Genomic DNA, 16,299 nt, shown 5'->3' on the forward strand with positions numbered 1-16,299 from the left:
CCAAAACAGCATCTTACAATGCCAGCCATTGCTCTTTCAGACTATTTCAAAGTAGGGGCGTATCACCAACATTGGAACATAGATTAATGCAATCCATATATCTAGAATGAAAGCATTTCTGCCATGCTCCCACCAGTGCCTCTATTTTTAGTGTGAGTGGTGAGGTCCAGCAAGAAGATATACTCACCAGTGTAGCCCAACCTGTGAGAACATCAAGGTTTATTTCCTGGGTCTTCTCATGTACGGAGCTCCTGTCACAGATGAGCCCTAACTAGACATGAGCTTTGAGTTGTCATCTGAGTTGACTTCTTATGGGGATGGTTTGTATCTGTTCATTCAGATTTACTTTCTTAATTGCGTTAAGAAAGTGCCACGATTTTCACGTGGTTGGCCAAGGGTCTAAGATGCAGCCACAAAATAAGTGATAGGATAAATGTGGCCAGGAGTTTCAGCTTCTTAAGAGGTCTGTGGGACAGTCTATGTGCTAGTAAAATGAATAAGTAAAACCAAGCAAAAAGATCTTTTCACTTGTGCTAGTACTTGATGAATAGCAGAGGAATTTAGCAGGAGAAATGAGAATCTGCTGGTTTCAGAGATGCATATCCTAATGTTTTCTATTTTTGTGTGCCCTGAACAAAGTGAAAGCAGTGTGTTAGAGCTTTAAATACATTGCTTATTGCCTGCAGACCTTTGCCACAGTGCAGCATCATGCAGGGCTAAGTCTGGACCTGCTGGATCTTCGCAGAGGACCAAGAGATGATGTGCAAAAGTGACACATTCAAGTCTGCATTAGAAACTTTTATATAGTGGCAAGAACAATGGTACCCATAAAAGTATGGCCCATAGGTTTGTCAATGTCCTGTGATGCCACCATAATAATTTGTGAAGTTAGGGATGTGTAACATACTGGCTATGTAAGAGGGTGGGAAATGAAATAGGAGACTTTTATTCTTTTAGAAGAATCTGAGTCCTCACTTCTAGTTCTGATTTTTTTCCCTCCTACTCTTCCCAAGTCTCAAAATGACTTTTACAATGTGTTAATGTCAATGATTTAGAAATCTAAGAATCTACAACTCTCCCAACCCCTTGCCTCTCTGAAGAATGAAAATAGATGGACAGAATTTTGCTGTGAGCTTTTGACTGTGTTTTTCTGATTTTTAAATGACTCCTTTTAGAAAGTAGGATTTATATATGAAATGTACCCACTAAAAATATTCTGGAGGTGTCTAGTGTGTTCCAGGTTCTTGGGATAAGTTAGCCTCCTCTAGTGATTAATTAAATGCACTAATGTTTGGGCTTATCTCAGTGTCTCTGTAAATTTAAGAATTTTCTCTCTCTCTCTCTCTCTCTCTCTCTCTCTCTCTCTCTCTCTCTCTCTCTCTCTCTCAACTCTTGGTGTGGAGGGAATGCCAAAGGAATGCTGCCTGTTTTGATGAATGAATTCAGTGCCAGCCACATTTATGCGGGTCTCAATTCTGTTTTGTGCTCGCTCTACAAGCATAGCAAGATGGTCAGAATATGGACTTATAGAGTGACCACTGCATTTCAGATTGGTGTTTGGGGATTGTCTTTTTAGACTTGAGGTAACAAGGGCCAGATTACAGTCATGTCTAAAGTGAACCTGTTCCAACAGGCTGCCTCTTTCTTTGTACAAATTTAAAAAGAATGGTCCTCATGCAAACATTTCACGTCCAGAAACAAATTTGAAAAAAAAAATTGCTGCAACATGTTGGCTGATTCCCTGCCAAGTCAGCCACTGCAAACTTTCCTTGATCGACTTTTACAAAGAACATTAGAGTGTGTAGAAGGAAGTGTGTGACTTTATCACAAACTAAACTCGTATTGCCCTGAAATCCCCCTTCCTGTTACATTTTTTCTTCCTCTATGGTTTACCCTCATCCCCCTTCCCTGCCTTTATACTCCCCTCCCTCTTCTAACCATCCTTGGTGATATACTCCATTGCTCTAATGTATTCATTTTGACTTTTAGTACTGATACAATGATGGGTTCTGGAGAAATAGCTTTCTGAAGATCTATTCAGATATGCAGATTCAAACCCGCAGAAAGGTTAAAAATATTTTGAAAATATGCTTGTCAACAGTGGAAAGAAAGCTGTTTGTAGCCAGCAGGTGAGCTGGAGAGTACTACAGGGTGTGGTAGAGATAGTCATAAATTAACTGGCAAGCCAGAAACCATGTAAAAAGCCGACTATTTCACGGCACAGTGGCATGACAGCTATGGAGAAGGAGTGCCCTGGGGAATTCTTTCAGAGTTTGATTTTTTAAAATATGTTTGACATGAAAAATGTTTTAGTACAAATAAAGCCACTGGTATTAAACTTCCAGGGAGGGGGTTGTGGTGTAGAGTTGCATGAATAATGCATGACATTTAAAGAAAGAACAGCTTTAAAATGTTTGGGGAGGAGGTCTGTGTTGATGGGTGGAACGGTTATTTTTTCCCTCTATTTTTGAAACATCATTAATTCAGTATCATTTGTGTTTTTTTAAAAAAGCTCATAAGATATCCACCAAAAGGAAAAAAAATACCGTTTGACTTAGATCAAGATATTCTTTTTTCAGATAATTTAGTTTAAATATCAAGACGATCAGTAGACTTATTTAAGCATAAAGTGATAGTCATTTACTATAAAAATAATTTTGCCTAGTTATCTTTTTTAAAAAGCTCATAGAGTAGGACAGACTCAAATCAACCTCATAGAAGGGGAAAAACAAGGTCAGATATTTTGAACATTACTCCATAGGAGACCGGCACAATGTGGCGTTAGCAAGTGCACTGCGGCAGCACCCCGTTTGCAATCAGAAGCCAATTGTTACTGAACTGTGCACAGGCGCACACTGTGCTCAATGGTCTGATGAGGTATTATGGATATGACGCAAAGAGACTGTGCAGATCAGAAGCTAACAATTTGTTAAAAGTGAAAGCGACTTAACATTTACATTGGGCCAGCTGAGTAGCACTTTACATGGCAAGCAGGACGAGTTCCAGGGAACCGGGGGTACCAGGCAAGCTGCAGGTGTTCGCGCCCATGCAGACAGAAAAACAAGAGGTTCTCTTGCTTTCTGGTTGACAGCCTCAGTGCCTGGAATTCTTCCTGCAATGTCTCTTCATTATTACGTTCCGTGTTCAGTGTGGAAAAGTTCATGCAAAACAGCATGATTATTATACATGTCAAAAATGTGGGGGGGAACAGCCTATTAAAATATAGCCTAGAGATAGTGCATAGCACTGACTTTAAATAAGTAGCTGGGACCAGAGTGCTATTACATTAAGTCATTGATATTGTGTGATTCATCCACAAATATTAATTTTTAGTTCACTTAATGCCATTCCATTATGTCTCTCATCCCCTTCTCTTGGCTCTTTGGGGTTCAGGTCATGGCCTGTGTTCTCAGGTGACAGGAGGTGTTTCAATCTCCTGTGTAGAGTCTTGAAACACTCACTCCCAGGTTTTCAGTGCAGACAGTCCATGCAAAATGTGTAGTTATTTAATTATCATCACTAAAAAGGATTCAGTCAGTGCCTGTGTGCCTGATTCTACACTAGGCTGCCCTACTCTAGTACTGGAGGTTAACCCGAAAGACACAGATTTCCACTGTCAGTAAGGTGCCAGCATTTCACAAAGTGCCAGCAGGTAAGATTAGCCATATCAAAGAGGATGTTTTTTTAATCATGGTATTTACTTTTCATGAAATAAAGCTTAGCATTATGGTCAGCCACTAGCAAATAATCTTTTTTGGACTCTAAGACTACACTTTACCTACCAAGCTCAAACTTTGTTTCTTCTAAGAGAAAAACCTCTTTTCACAGTGTGCTGAGCATCAGCCTGGCTTTAAGATTTTTTTTTGACTCTTAAAAAAATGATGTATTACAAGATTTGTAGTGGAGCGAACATGCTTGAATTGCACATTTAATTTTTTTTAACATCACATTCATGTTTTGCCAGTTTGCCTACCAGCTATCTGTTAACAAAAAGTTCCAAGGCGGCAGCGCAAGCCTGTGCCCAGCTAAGCCTTTTGTTTCTGCAGATGTTTGGGCTTAGGGCAATGTTGTAAAGCTCGGGCGAGCCAAGGACCATGTTTATACTTGTCTGCTGCGATTCCCCGTGCATTGTCTAAACCTGTGCGCATTGTTCTTTCCGACAGGTGATAACTACCCCGTACAGTTCATTCCGTCAACAATGGCAGCTGCTGCTGCTTCTGGACTCAGCCCTTTACAGCTCCAGGTAAGTGCCAGGAGATGAAAAGAATGTGGGAGAAGGGCCAGTGCTTTAGTGGAAACCTGCAAGCCAGCCAGCTGTATCCTAAATAATGGCCCGAATGTTAAATCATGTTTTAATCAGAGTCCAGAGAATTAACACCTTATGTACTTAGTGCACTGGAAATGGAAGAGAAAAAGGCCAGTTCCAGCCATCTTTAAAGGAACCATGATGTCACAGTTTGGTACTGTGTGCTCTCTTTCAGAAAGTTAACAGTTTCACATCAAGGCTGGTCATTGAATGTGTTACCCTTTTCCTCATCAGTGTTTCATCTGCCTTTCCTTGTCCACCATCAGTTTTAGACCAGAGACATTGCTAGGCCTTTTCCTCCTCGTAGCTCATGGAATAAGGAGCCATTATTCTGAGTTGCTTTGACTGTTTAGCGAAATATAGAAACACTGTTCCCGAGAGTGTAATGTGACATTGTTCTCACCAGGGCTGAAGGTCTAGGCATGAAACCCAACTTAGTTCAGGGTCAGCATCTTTTGTTTATCAAACTAATCATTTTTGGAGGCTGACCAAAAAATTATTTGCACCTTACATTCTTCATAGTAAAGTGAAGTATTTTGAATAGGCCTGGGTGGCCTTTACACACTTTTAACAACCCCACTAGAGCCATAAATTGACTTTAAATATGAATATATTTAGTGGTAAAAACAAAGAGTCAAAGTTTTAGCATTTGATTAGTTAGAAATACATGATAAGTTAAATTTCCACACAGTTCAAAGTTCCTTAAAGACAGTCTTTGTTTGATTTTATTTGAGGTTTCCTTTTTGAATCTCGGGAGGAACTTCTGGACAGATAGGGTTTTTGTGTAGCTACCGCCTGTGAGACGTGACCATAAACACAGGCCACTGCCGTAACAACGATGAAAACAAACAAACCCCAAACACTTCAAACATTTTCTGTTGGGGCAGTAGGAAGAAATTTTGCAACACTGGAGAAGTTTCTGTGACAAGCCTCACATTGGCAGCATAAAATTGTCTTGACGAGAGGTACCTGGGACAGGGGCATCTTGGCAGCAGGATGTCTTGCTGCTTCTCTGCACAGTCATTTGCCTTAGACTCCCAACAGTGGGCTCCCAGGGGAAGGTCTAAAAGGTGTCCTCCCATGGGTGACTCTACTCTAGTTCTCCTGGCCCCGCTGTGACTGTGCAGTAGGCACTCTCTTAAGTTAGAGACTGGGGAAGTCCTCTCTGGCTGCTCCTCTGCCCAGTTTCTGTACAACAGAGACTGGGTCTAGGCCTGCATTCCATCTTTTGATGTGGTCTATACCCTGCATTGAATTCCGTGTTGTCTCATGAGTTCTGACAATATGTTTTGTCTTTTTTTTTTTCTGAATATGCCATTAAACAGAAGGGTCATGTCTCCCACCCACAAACTAACCCAAGGCTAAAGGGCATAAGTGACCGTTTTGGCAGGAATTTGGACACCTTTGAACATGGTGGTGGCCACTCTTACAACCACAAACAGATTGAGGTATGAATGCTTCTGTTGGTGCTTCTTTGGGTGGGGGACTGGATGGTTCCAGCATATTCTAGCCTTTTGAAAAGTGACAAACAGCCTAAATGCTAAAGCTGGTCTCTTTTTCTTCGTTCCTAAGGATGCTTTTCTTTTTTTCCTTTTCCTTCAGGAAAAAAAAAAAAAAGGAAAACCTAACCCAAAGCCCTTAAACTAGTTATGTTTTGCCATGTTTTTGCGAGTGGTTTCAAAGCTGTCTTTCCACACTCCTTCCAGTTCTTGTGTATGCTGTTGTAATGGTTAACAAATACTTAAACTTTAAAGATCATTTTCCATTTGACCTTACAATCCCCTGTAACCTTATCAACTATGGTGCTGACTCTATAGTTCTATAGCTGAGGAGCAGAGAGATCCAAAGAGTCTACCACAGCTGTGAAATACTCTGGGTGTTGGGGTGACTACCCACAGTTGCTTAACCCTGTCTGAGCTGGTTTCCTTAGTTTTCTCTGGATGAAGTTGGGTGCCTGGGTCTGGCTGGGCTCACACGTTTCTTGGATGCCCTTAAAGTGTTTAACCACCCAGAAAAATGCTCTTTTGTGTTGTTGGAAATTTATACCCTTTCTGTCTGTGTCCCTTTAGAAGACGACGTCCTTCTCTGCACAGGAACTCAGCCCTCCTCTCTGTAGTGCCACACTGGATCCCTCTCCTGTATCAGTCATTAGCGCCCCTCTCTGGGACTGTCAGATATTGGAGGGCTGCCAGGGAGCCACTGATTTTAAAAAAGATTAATTTTCTGGGTTAGATCAAATACCAAACTTTATATTCTAACCCAGATGAGAACCTTTACCTAATTCTCTCCTCTAAAAACACTCATTGTATCTATGCTCAGCCCTTTGGTCCTGTCAGTATAGATACATCAGTAATCTCTGACTTTAGATATGATCTCCTCTGCCACTTTTCAATCCACCTGTTTGGAAAATGGTGAGGTGACCACACCTAAGAAGAAGGAGGACAAGATAAAAGGCCACCTTAAAATGTCCCAAAGACAAGCTGCAGTACTCTCTGTTACTTCCCAGTGATGGGCGCAGGAGGACTGGGGTTTCCACTCTGCCATGACTAGACTCAGATGGACTCAACACCTGCTGTTTTCTACACAGCCGGAAAAGAGTTCTTTCAAAGGTCTTCTGATGGATATTGAAATGCACCATGTCTTTGGGCAATGTGAAAATCAGCGTAATCCAGAGAACTAAAGAGAAGTGTGTAGAGATTGGGGGCATCTGTTTGACGGTAGGTAGCAGGGTGACACACTCAAGACACACAGCACAAGAGCTATAAGTGCCTAGGAGATTGGGAAAGCAGGTGACCTTGGCTCACTCTTTGTCTTTCAAAGGCCCTCTCTAGGGATATTGTGCTCTGAGCTTCCTCCTTCCTTTAGCTAGGTTTCCACCAAATCTCTCACGTTACCCCATGCTTCACCCCCTGGTATCCCCCCTCACAGGCACAAATGCTTGTTGTGTCAGATCTGGCTTCTGGAAACCCTGGTGTTATACACAGGGGTACCATAGCTCTCCAGAGTCACAAAGGTGCTGACTGAGAAGCTAGGGAGATGTCACTTGTCTATCACTTTAATTGGGCCAGATAGCAAACCCATTCATGCAAGAGCTTTTATAGCTTTGTAGTTTAAATGTACCTGGTCTGAGAGTATCCTGAGATTTTATTTGTACTATGTTCTCTTGCCTCCATTAAAAAAATTATTTACTTAATTTAAAAATTTCATGATCAGTTGGTTTGTGGTGGTGCACACATTTCATGTCAGTGCTCTGGAGGCAGAGATAGGTGGATCTCCCTGAGTTTGAGGCCAGCCTGGTCTACAAAGCTAGTTCCAGGACAGCTAGGACTACTTGGAAAAATCCTGTCTTGAAAAAAGAAAGTTAACTTATTGTAATGAACTCACAAATAAAAACATCACCTAGCTGGCTTAAGGAAGCCACTCCGAAACTCCTGAGTCTCAGTGAACTTCACACAGTTACTTTGGCCATTTAAGCTTCAACTAGGGTTTTACACTTTCACTGTAATCTAGGTGTTTATGTACTTATCCACCACACACACACACACACACACACAAAAATAAGTACAACAAAGCTGAAACTAGAAAAACAACTAGTTTATATCCTCTTTCATAGCTCCTGTATCCTTTTGCCTGCATTCTGTCTTTTTCTTGTTACCCAATATTACCTTCTCTTGGTTTTCTTTCTAAATGTTATACTGTATCCACATTTATAATTGTCTGTGTATAGAGGTGTAGACCTCATAGATTAAATCTGATTCTGAGAAAGGATATGTGGTTTTACCTTTCCATCAAAAATATTATTTTCCCGCGTGTCCACAAACCTTGATGTTTATCTCTGTGCTGCCCTGGCTGCACTTGTGTGAGAGGCAGGTTTCCCAGGCTCCCTGGCTTGAGCATGGCGTATTTACCAGGATATCTTTAAACGCCACAGCAGAGACCTATATCTAAGCTACTGGGCAGTACTGTTTAGAACAATATTAGACTATTTAGAGGAAAAACTTAATAACTTGCTTTATTACTGTTAAATCACCGCCTCTGTAAGCCCGGGTTCTCTTCCTCTCTCTGACAGGCTCAAATGTCATGGTTCTGTCAATCATTGGGGTGATAAGCTGTGACAGTGCCTGCTCTCTGGGAGGAGCTCGCTAACAAACTGGCCCTCAGCTGACGCACGCACAGGACTCTTTCTCTACCCCTTGACTTTCCTTCAAAAGCTGTCATTTCAAATGTCAGGAAGTCTGCGCTTCAGCAGCACTAGCCACACCCTAAAGTCTGAAAGTTTGCACCCAGTGGCGAAAGGCATAAAAAACCGAATGACCTTCTGACATTAGCATATTCCAGTGAGTCTTAAATTAAGGAAGACACCGAAAGCTTTTCTGATCTAGGGCCTGGTTGTCTCTGCCTCAGGGGCACAATATCAGGAGAGAGGAGGCCAAAGGTGCTATTTTTAGTTAAACAGTTCAGCAGATGGAGGGACGAATGCTCATATATCTGAAGGCTGGGGGGCTTGAATCATTAATTTTGATAATGTATTTAACCCTGGGAACAATCGGAAACTGTAACTCTAAGGTTACAATGCTTTTGACCTTTCCAGAACAGAGGGCACTTTCCACAGTAAACAATATATTATATTGCTACTTACTCCGGGGCTCTCACCGTATACCTTTCTGGACCACTTGCCATTTGCTTTCCGTAGCTGTGTTAGCACTGGTCCTTAAGTAAGTCAAAAAGAACGTTCAGAAAAGGGGACTAGAATGATGAGGCGGTCATGTAAATATGGCCTTTAAATAGACAGGATCTTAGATTCTGTCTGAAGAAAATACTGTCTCAGAACCTGACTTCTGGACTATATTTTTCATTTAAAAGTGTTTTCAGTGTATTGATTCATTTCATGTAGTAACTATCATTATGATAGATCCTAGGGTAATTTTGCTTTGTTTTGTGTTTAATTGGGAGCAATGTTGTCTCGTAGTTTCAGCTTATATTAAACACAATCTGGTCCCATGTGCAAAGTGGTACACCTGCCTCTTGCCGTCTTAGTAAATGATGCGTGCTTCTCTTAGGCGAATCCAGCAGTTAAACACCACACAGCTTAAGAATTTCTAATTAAAATATATCCACATGTCAGCATATTGGTAATGTATTATTTTAATCCATTTATTTTGTTTATGAAACAGTGACATATGTTTAGATTGTGAAATATATGATCCTTAAAAATCATTTTATTGAAGAAAATTAATTCCTACAGTACTGTGTGGGTAATGTGTTCACTCACCCAGTCAGTCAGTGGCAATGCTGCCAGTCTTAATGTCGAGTCGGCTCCCAGCTTCGGCATGCGCAGTCTTGAAACCTCACATTCTTTTTCTTATCATTTTTTCCTTTTTTTTTTCTCACTTATGAATTTAAACCTGCTCTTCCACACACACTGCTGCATATATCTGTTACCCCTTTAAAAATACAGTAAATGGTGGGAGTGAATATTTATATGAAAGATTCTGAAGAGCAATGAAAATTAAAACCAGCTAGCTACCTTTTCAAAGTTAGACAGTAATTTGTTTGTCAGTGGGGAGATGCTTGGGTCAGCCCTGAGATAAAGTGACTGTCAGCAGTTATTCCTCCAAGACAAGTAATTTCCCTCAATGCATTGCTGACAGATTGCTCACTTCTCTGAATCACCAGAGGAAACAAACTTAATATTGTCACGGGCAGTTTCTGTCTTCATTAGCCCCTGAGAAGGATTTTCCAGCATTCCAAGCCCACCAAGCTTTAGTTGGACCGTATTTTAACAAACTGGTTCTTATAGTGGTAGCATAGGTGGTAGCCTAAATGGAGGAATTGGGTGTGGAAATTCAAAAAAGTATCAATAGAATTAGGTTTTCACGTTTGTTGGTTACTCTGAGTGGCTTAGGGGGAAGTCTTGCCAAGTTTACAAAGATGGAAGAGTACATTGAAGGTTTTTCTAAAATGAGAAGGAACACACTTGTTATTTCAACAACACTGTCAAATTCAGTGTTTCATGTGGAAAGAGAAGCAGTGTCCATTTGTGTGGGAGAGTCTCCATTGCTAATTTAGCTCCAGCTTCATCTGTTGGCTGTTGTGTTTACGGGCTCTCTGGCTGCTCCAGCCTCATCATGGGGATGGGGACAGTAAGGCAAGTTAACTTTTCTGGATGGGCTTGAAAGCTAAGACAGAATTATCAGACAGAGGCAGTACTACCCACCCAGTGGAGAGAATGGGAATTGTTGACTCAGTTTTCTTGAAGATGTCAACCAAGGAGCTGTGCTTTGAGGAGCAATACTTGCCTCTTAATCATCCCACACTCACCCTCTCAGCTTCTTTACTTGACTCTCAGGGGGCACGAAAACTTGAGAGAACCACAGCAGCTGGATCCAATGTGCCTTGAGCTAACAGAATCAGACACTGAGCTCTAGTTCCTACCATGTCTTATTTGCTGTTTACCCAGCACTGTTTCCAAAATGCTTTCTTTTGACAGCCTTTAAATAGTGAGAAAAGCATAATATATATTCTCAGGGTTGCCATGAATAGCATACAGGATCATGAAGTAACTACATACTTCCCCAAATGCTGGCAATGAAATAAAATCTTTCCGACATACTTAGAGTCATCTAACAGACAGGACTGCCAGGCACTGAACTCAGATTTGAGCTTTCTTTTCTTTCTTTTGGATGTGAAATCCATTACATTTCCTGGCATTACATTTAATAAAACAAATAAGTGAATGAATGAATGAATGAATAAATGAGTGAATTTTGTATTTGGTGGCATCAGGTCTAACCTTCTTCAAAGCCGTTCTAAAAAGGTTTGGTCTTTTGCTCTATCTGTAGGGAACATGTAAACAAAGCCTTCATTTCCAGATGACTCTTGAAGAAAACATGCATGTTCTTGGGGAATCCCAATGGAGGCTGGAGGAATACAAATAATTTCAAGGAAGCTGCTAGATACAGAGGCATTCTCCAGTCCTTGGGAATCTGACTAGTTACTGTGGTTGGCAAAGTAGAAATTTGTACTCTTCCCAGCGATGAGTAATCAAACATTGAGTGAAAGAGTTTTCTTTTGGATTATTGATTTTTATTTACTTTTAAGGAAGTACCCGAAGTTGAGAAAGTTGGCTCTTCTCTCACAGATTCTTTACCTTTTGTTGTTATTTGAACTATGCCCTCAGAGATAGTTAGTAGAAGTCAGTACACTGAAAATGTAAAACCTGTGCAGTGTTTCTCTACTAATGTGAGGAACCCCCCACCCCTGCAAGGAGTCACCCAGCTCCAGCCCCATCAGTCACTCCGCAATCAAGAAACTCTGCTATACAAAAAATTGTCATCCCTTACTTTTTTCAATAAGTGAAGAAGACTGAGAAGCTAGAGGGATGCAGAAATTTCCCTCCTAGACATAACCCAAGTGCACTGCAAAACTTCTTTCTCGCTGAGGGCTGGCATGTTGTGGTTAGCTCTCCCTATCTACCTGTCTGCTTTACTCGTGGGAACATTTATACGCCACTTGTCTGCAGCTGTGTAAGAATCCATCCAATTGTTATTTCCGGGAAGTTTTGTAACAGTTCACCTCTACATAATTGTTTGAAACCATCTCAATTTATTTTGGCTAGTCTAGATTATAAGACTTGTGATAATCAGTTATAATTTTATATGATAGATCCATAGGTTGATAGACATAACTTAATGTTACTAACACAGTGTTCATTTTCAGTTCATTGTAAACATCTACTCTGTGCCGAGTGATAATGTATAAAAATAACCATTGTATGTTCAAATCTTCATAATTGGTGACAGTAGTAGTTAATACATTAAAATTTTGAGAGGAATAAGTGCTCTCTTCCCCAAGTCTTATAAACAGACACAATTCCATTATATCAATAAACAATTAATGTAAATATATCTAAAAATTGCCTTGTTTACTATACTAAAAGGAATGAAAGCTGAGTAGAACTAAATATATTTTCTGTGATTTCATCTTCTTCATCCGTTGGTCAGGTGAATATTTAAGCTAGCAATCACAGTCACTAGCATTGGAGGCCCATCCCGCCTATACCGCCAGTGGTGCTGAGCTTGAAAAAAGCATCCAGATACCAGGAGGAACTGGTGGATGCCAGGAAGCCCCTGCCCTCACTAAGCTTGCATTCTGCTGGGACAAAGAGAAGATGGAGGAATCATAGGACCCATCTATCACTCACTGTGGCAGAAATATCCTTGTCCACCTATATGCCCATCCAGGCATGGGCAGGTGGTTACAAATCAAGACCCATTTGGTTGCTCTGTCCTCAGTTTGCTTTTCTCTGATCCTTAAAACTGCAAGTTTTATACTAGCCAGCCAGTTCTGCTGAGAGCAGCCACAGCTCTCCCAGTGGAACTGGGCACAGTATGTGCTTAGCTTTCAATAAGGAGGTGTTAATTTTTACTTCGGCAGCATATAAATCTATAAGAGTGATATGAATATGGTCATTAGCTTTTACAGGGGATACTTTTTCCTTAGAGCCAATAGTATGAATGAGGCCATTCTTGGCAGAGGATCTGTATCTGGTATATTAAATAAATGATACAAAAAAACCCTGAATTCCTTTCTGATACAAAGCAAACAAAAGCTAGCTATAACATCATTAAATAGAGCTAGGTGTAATGATGTATGTACATAAAAACATCAAGCTGAAACCCATCACTCGCATGCTAACTGTGCACTGACAGAATATTGTGATGCTATGCATGTGTGCAGGTGTGTACATGAATATACTACATAGTACCTATTTTCTGACTTAAAAGGCAATTCATATTTAGCCTTTGTAAGAAATGTTTTTAACATTAACACCATATGTTTAAAGAAGAAATGAAAACTCGGGTAAACTAAGTGACTTGGACCAGGTTCCTTACCTAGTGACAAGGTGGGACTCTAGTAGGTGATGGAGTGTATTTAAAATTTGTTTCTCAGCAAGGCTTCTTTGCTTTAGACTCAGATGACTGGTGGTGACATAGTAGGAAGCCCCACACTGCAGGATGCACAACCATTTAGGAACTCCTTATACAACGTATTCCTCTCTTATGGTAGCATGTAAGGGAATGGAAGGCGATTTCATTACATCATAAAGGGAAAAAAATTCAAAGTCAGTGTGGTCTTCTCCACACCCCCAAGGAGTTTATACCCTTTCTCAAATTTCCAGCTGACTAGAAGAAACTTCAAGCTGAATAGAATTGAAGAAAACTGAGAAGGACTGTGAGGAAACTCATCTTGCTCTTTAGCTTTCTTTTGTCGGAGGAAACGCTTTGTGTGCTTCTGCTATGCACAGTTCTATCCTTTGGAGAGCCTGGGGCTGTCTTACAGTTTGAGAGTTTTGATGAGTCTCCTGCAGGAGCTGGGGACTGTGTCCTTGGCCATCCCTCCCTCGTGCAGCCCTCAGATTGTGTTCAGCAGGTTGCTCGCCTGCAGAGGAAGCAGATGTTTGACCATACTGGAGTGAGCGCCTGCTGCATGAGGAGCTGAGCATGCCTCCTGACATCTGGCTGTGGCTGGGTCGCCATGCCTGCCTGGGGCCAGGTGGCCTCAGGAGCCAGGGCAGGAGAGCACCGAGCCTTCGCTGCTCTTCAAGCGATTAGTGCACTGGAGCAGCGATAATGCTGAATTTTCGCTTGGGTGCCTCTTTCCCGGGAAGCTCGGGACAATAGGAGAGTCAGGAAGGAGCGCTCACAGTAAAGTCGCGTTCCAAGAGACAGGACTGATTATGGAGTATTAAAGAGCTTTACTTTAAACGATTTAATTTACAAATAGATCCAGACAGTGTATGAAACTTCCAGAACCATTAGTGAAGCAGCTGAAGAGTTTTCTAATTTAAAGTGGCCGGGACAGAAGCGCCGGTTCAGCAAGCTCCATTTTTAGAGTTTGGGCAACTTGTCCAGTTGACGCTGTAGACGACAGGGTGTCTGACACAAGGAGAAAATATGCTGATACTTGTGGTGCTGGGGAATTTGTCTAACTTGAGGGAAAGTAGACTTGGTAGGTAAGAAGCCAGCTGGCTCGCATGGAGCTTTGACTTCATCCACGTGAAGTCTGCATTGGCTCCCGAATGCCGAAAGCATCTGTTTCGCCAATTTCCTTTATGATATGTGTTAGCTAAGCACAATGGATATGGAAATGGGGAGTTTAAAATGTGTTTTTCTATGAACAGTTGTCACATTATGTTGCCTTGCCTCTTACAATTTTTCGCCCGTAAGACCTCTGTGCTCTAGAGCCTTCACCACATCTGTGCCCCCAGGAATGTGTTGGGGAGGAACGTTGTGTTGCTCTCGGTTAACCGCTCCCTTTCTAAGTGATTTGTATTTAATTAACACTGGTAAGAGGCTGGGGAAAGTGAGGGAGCTCCATTTTCCAAGTCTCACTCTGCTCAACTGGGAAAGAAATTTAAAAAAAGAAAGAAAGTCCTCTTTTCTGAATTTCTCTCTAACCAAGCTGTTTTGCAACGGGCCATTTAATGCTCAAAGGGACAAAGAAAGGTATTGCTTCACTCACTGAATTGTATCAAACTCTTTCTCTGAGGCCCCGTTTCAAAACTCAGTAGGAAAAGTGCTTTAGCATGGCATCCCCAACGGATTATCACTTGATCTGCTTGAAGAGAAATGCAAATAAATAAGAAATCAAACTTTAAAATAAAAGGAGAAGTGCTGCCCATGGCATTCTTCCTGCTTCCAGTCTTAGCAGCTCAGCTCCACACCAAGAAGACACCCTCCTGGAGGGGGTGCTGGCCACCTGCTTAAGACATCTTCCTTACATACAGGATGTGCTGGCTTCACACTCCAGGGACTGTCCCCACACAGGTATAGTTGCGGGATTGGCTCAGACCTAGCACCAGAGCTCACAGTAGAGAGGCCTTATTCAGGTAGTGGAGGCCTCCATGTGACTCCTTGGATGTAGGTGCCTCAGTTTCCCATCCATTTACCAGTTGTCTTCAAAAAAACAACATTTAGAAGTTGCAGAACAAAATGGACCTCTAGAATTTCCCTCTGTGAAGCCACAACCTACTAGTTCTGCACCTCCATCTGCTGGGCTTTCCTGCCCTCTCTAGGAGACCTGAAGGTCACTTTATATCAGGTCAGGGCGAGTGACTCAAACTGCAGCATGTCACATTTTGTGTAGCAGCTGGTTTCTCTCTCAAAAAAGAAAGAAAGACTGAAAGAAAGAGAGAGAGAGAGAGAGAGAGAGAGAGAGAGAGAGAGAGAGAGAGAAAAGAAAAAAGACAAGCCACGGAAGTGTGCAACGCAAGCTATGTCCTGCATGTGGAGCTCAGAGGAAGGTTTTGAGAGTTCTTTCCTTTTGTATTCCCATTGTGGCTCTTAAAGATTGATCTGACCTGGATTGCCAGGTTTGTGCAGCCGCTGCTGTACCCCTGGGCCATCTTGCCAGTCCTAGCTTGCTCTCTTCTCAAGCTTTCTGATCTATGACTTAGTGAGTAGCTTGGAGGTTTTGTGAAAGCAGCACCTCCTAGTTCCACACGATCCTCAATGGAACCAAGTTTCCACTGACTAACTTCCTCTAAACCCTGTTCTCCTCACCTGTGAAATGGGACTCCCATCTCCTACTGGGTGGTCATGAGAATTAAATGAAACCACAGGAGCACAAGGTCTGATACATTGTTGGATGCTCACTATTCTTTGCCTCTGGATCTTTGTTCTTATATTGTAATCCATTTATTCATTTAACAAACATTTTTTAAGTCATGTCTGATGTCATTCAGTTAAACAAGCAGGCTAAGCAATTTCCTGCCTTCTTCTAGTCCAGGTGGGAAGTCAAACAATGAGCGGAAGTGCAGAGGGATGGGGGCAGATAGCACAGGGTGTTCAGTTGTTATGAGTGTTTGCCCACTTACAAAACTGTTTGACTCTAGGCACTGAAAAATATTTTCAGGTCATATCTGTATCTGATGCTTCTGACTTCAAAAATCATGAAGTTCCAACATGGTGCATTCTAGTAGAAATCACAGC

General features: G+C 41.7%; 1 protein-coding gene across 13 annotated transcripts in view; it reads left to right on the forward strand.

Moving 5' to 3' along the window:
* The window catches only part of Sox6 (SRY-box transcription factor 6), a 550,414-nt gene that overhangs the window by 434,123 nt on the left and 99,992 nt on the right, over positions 1–16,299 (forward strand). For 8 of the 13 annotated variants that reach the window (XM_050143185.1, XM_050143186.1, XM_050143179.1 and 5 more), the window contains 2 exons: positions 4,164–4,243; positions 5,632–5,754. In XM_050143185.1, the coding sequence (XP_049999142.1) occupies positions 4,164–4,243; positions 5,632–5,754 (203 nt within the window). The remainder of the gene's footprint in view (positions 1–4,163; positions 4,244–5,631; positions 5,755–16,299) is intronic. The other 5 variants (XM_050143191.1, XM_050143189.1, XM_050143187.1 and 2 more) reach the window with 1 other exon arrangement.

The sequence above is a fragment of the Alexandromys fortis genome, unplaced genomic scaffold (genome assembly GCF_014885135.2).
Source record: "Alexandromys fortis isolate MF-2015 unplaced genomic scaffold, M_Fortis_MF-2015_v1.1 scaffold_45, whole genome shotgun sequence".
NCBI lineage: Eukaryota > Metazoa > Chordata > Mammalia > Rodentia > Cricetidae > Alexandromys > Alexandromys fortis.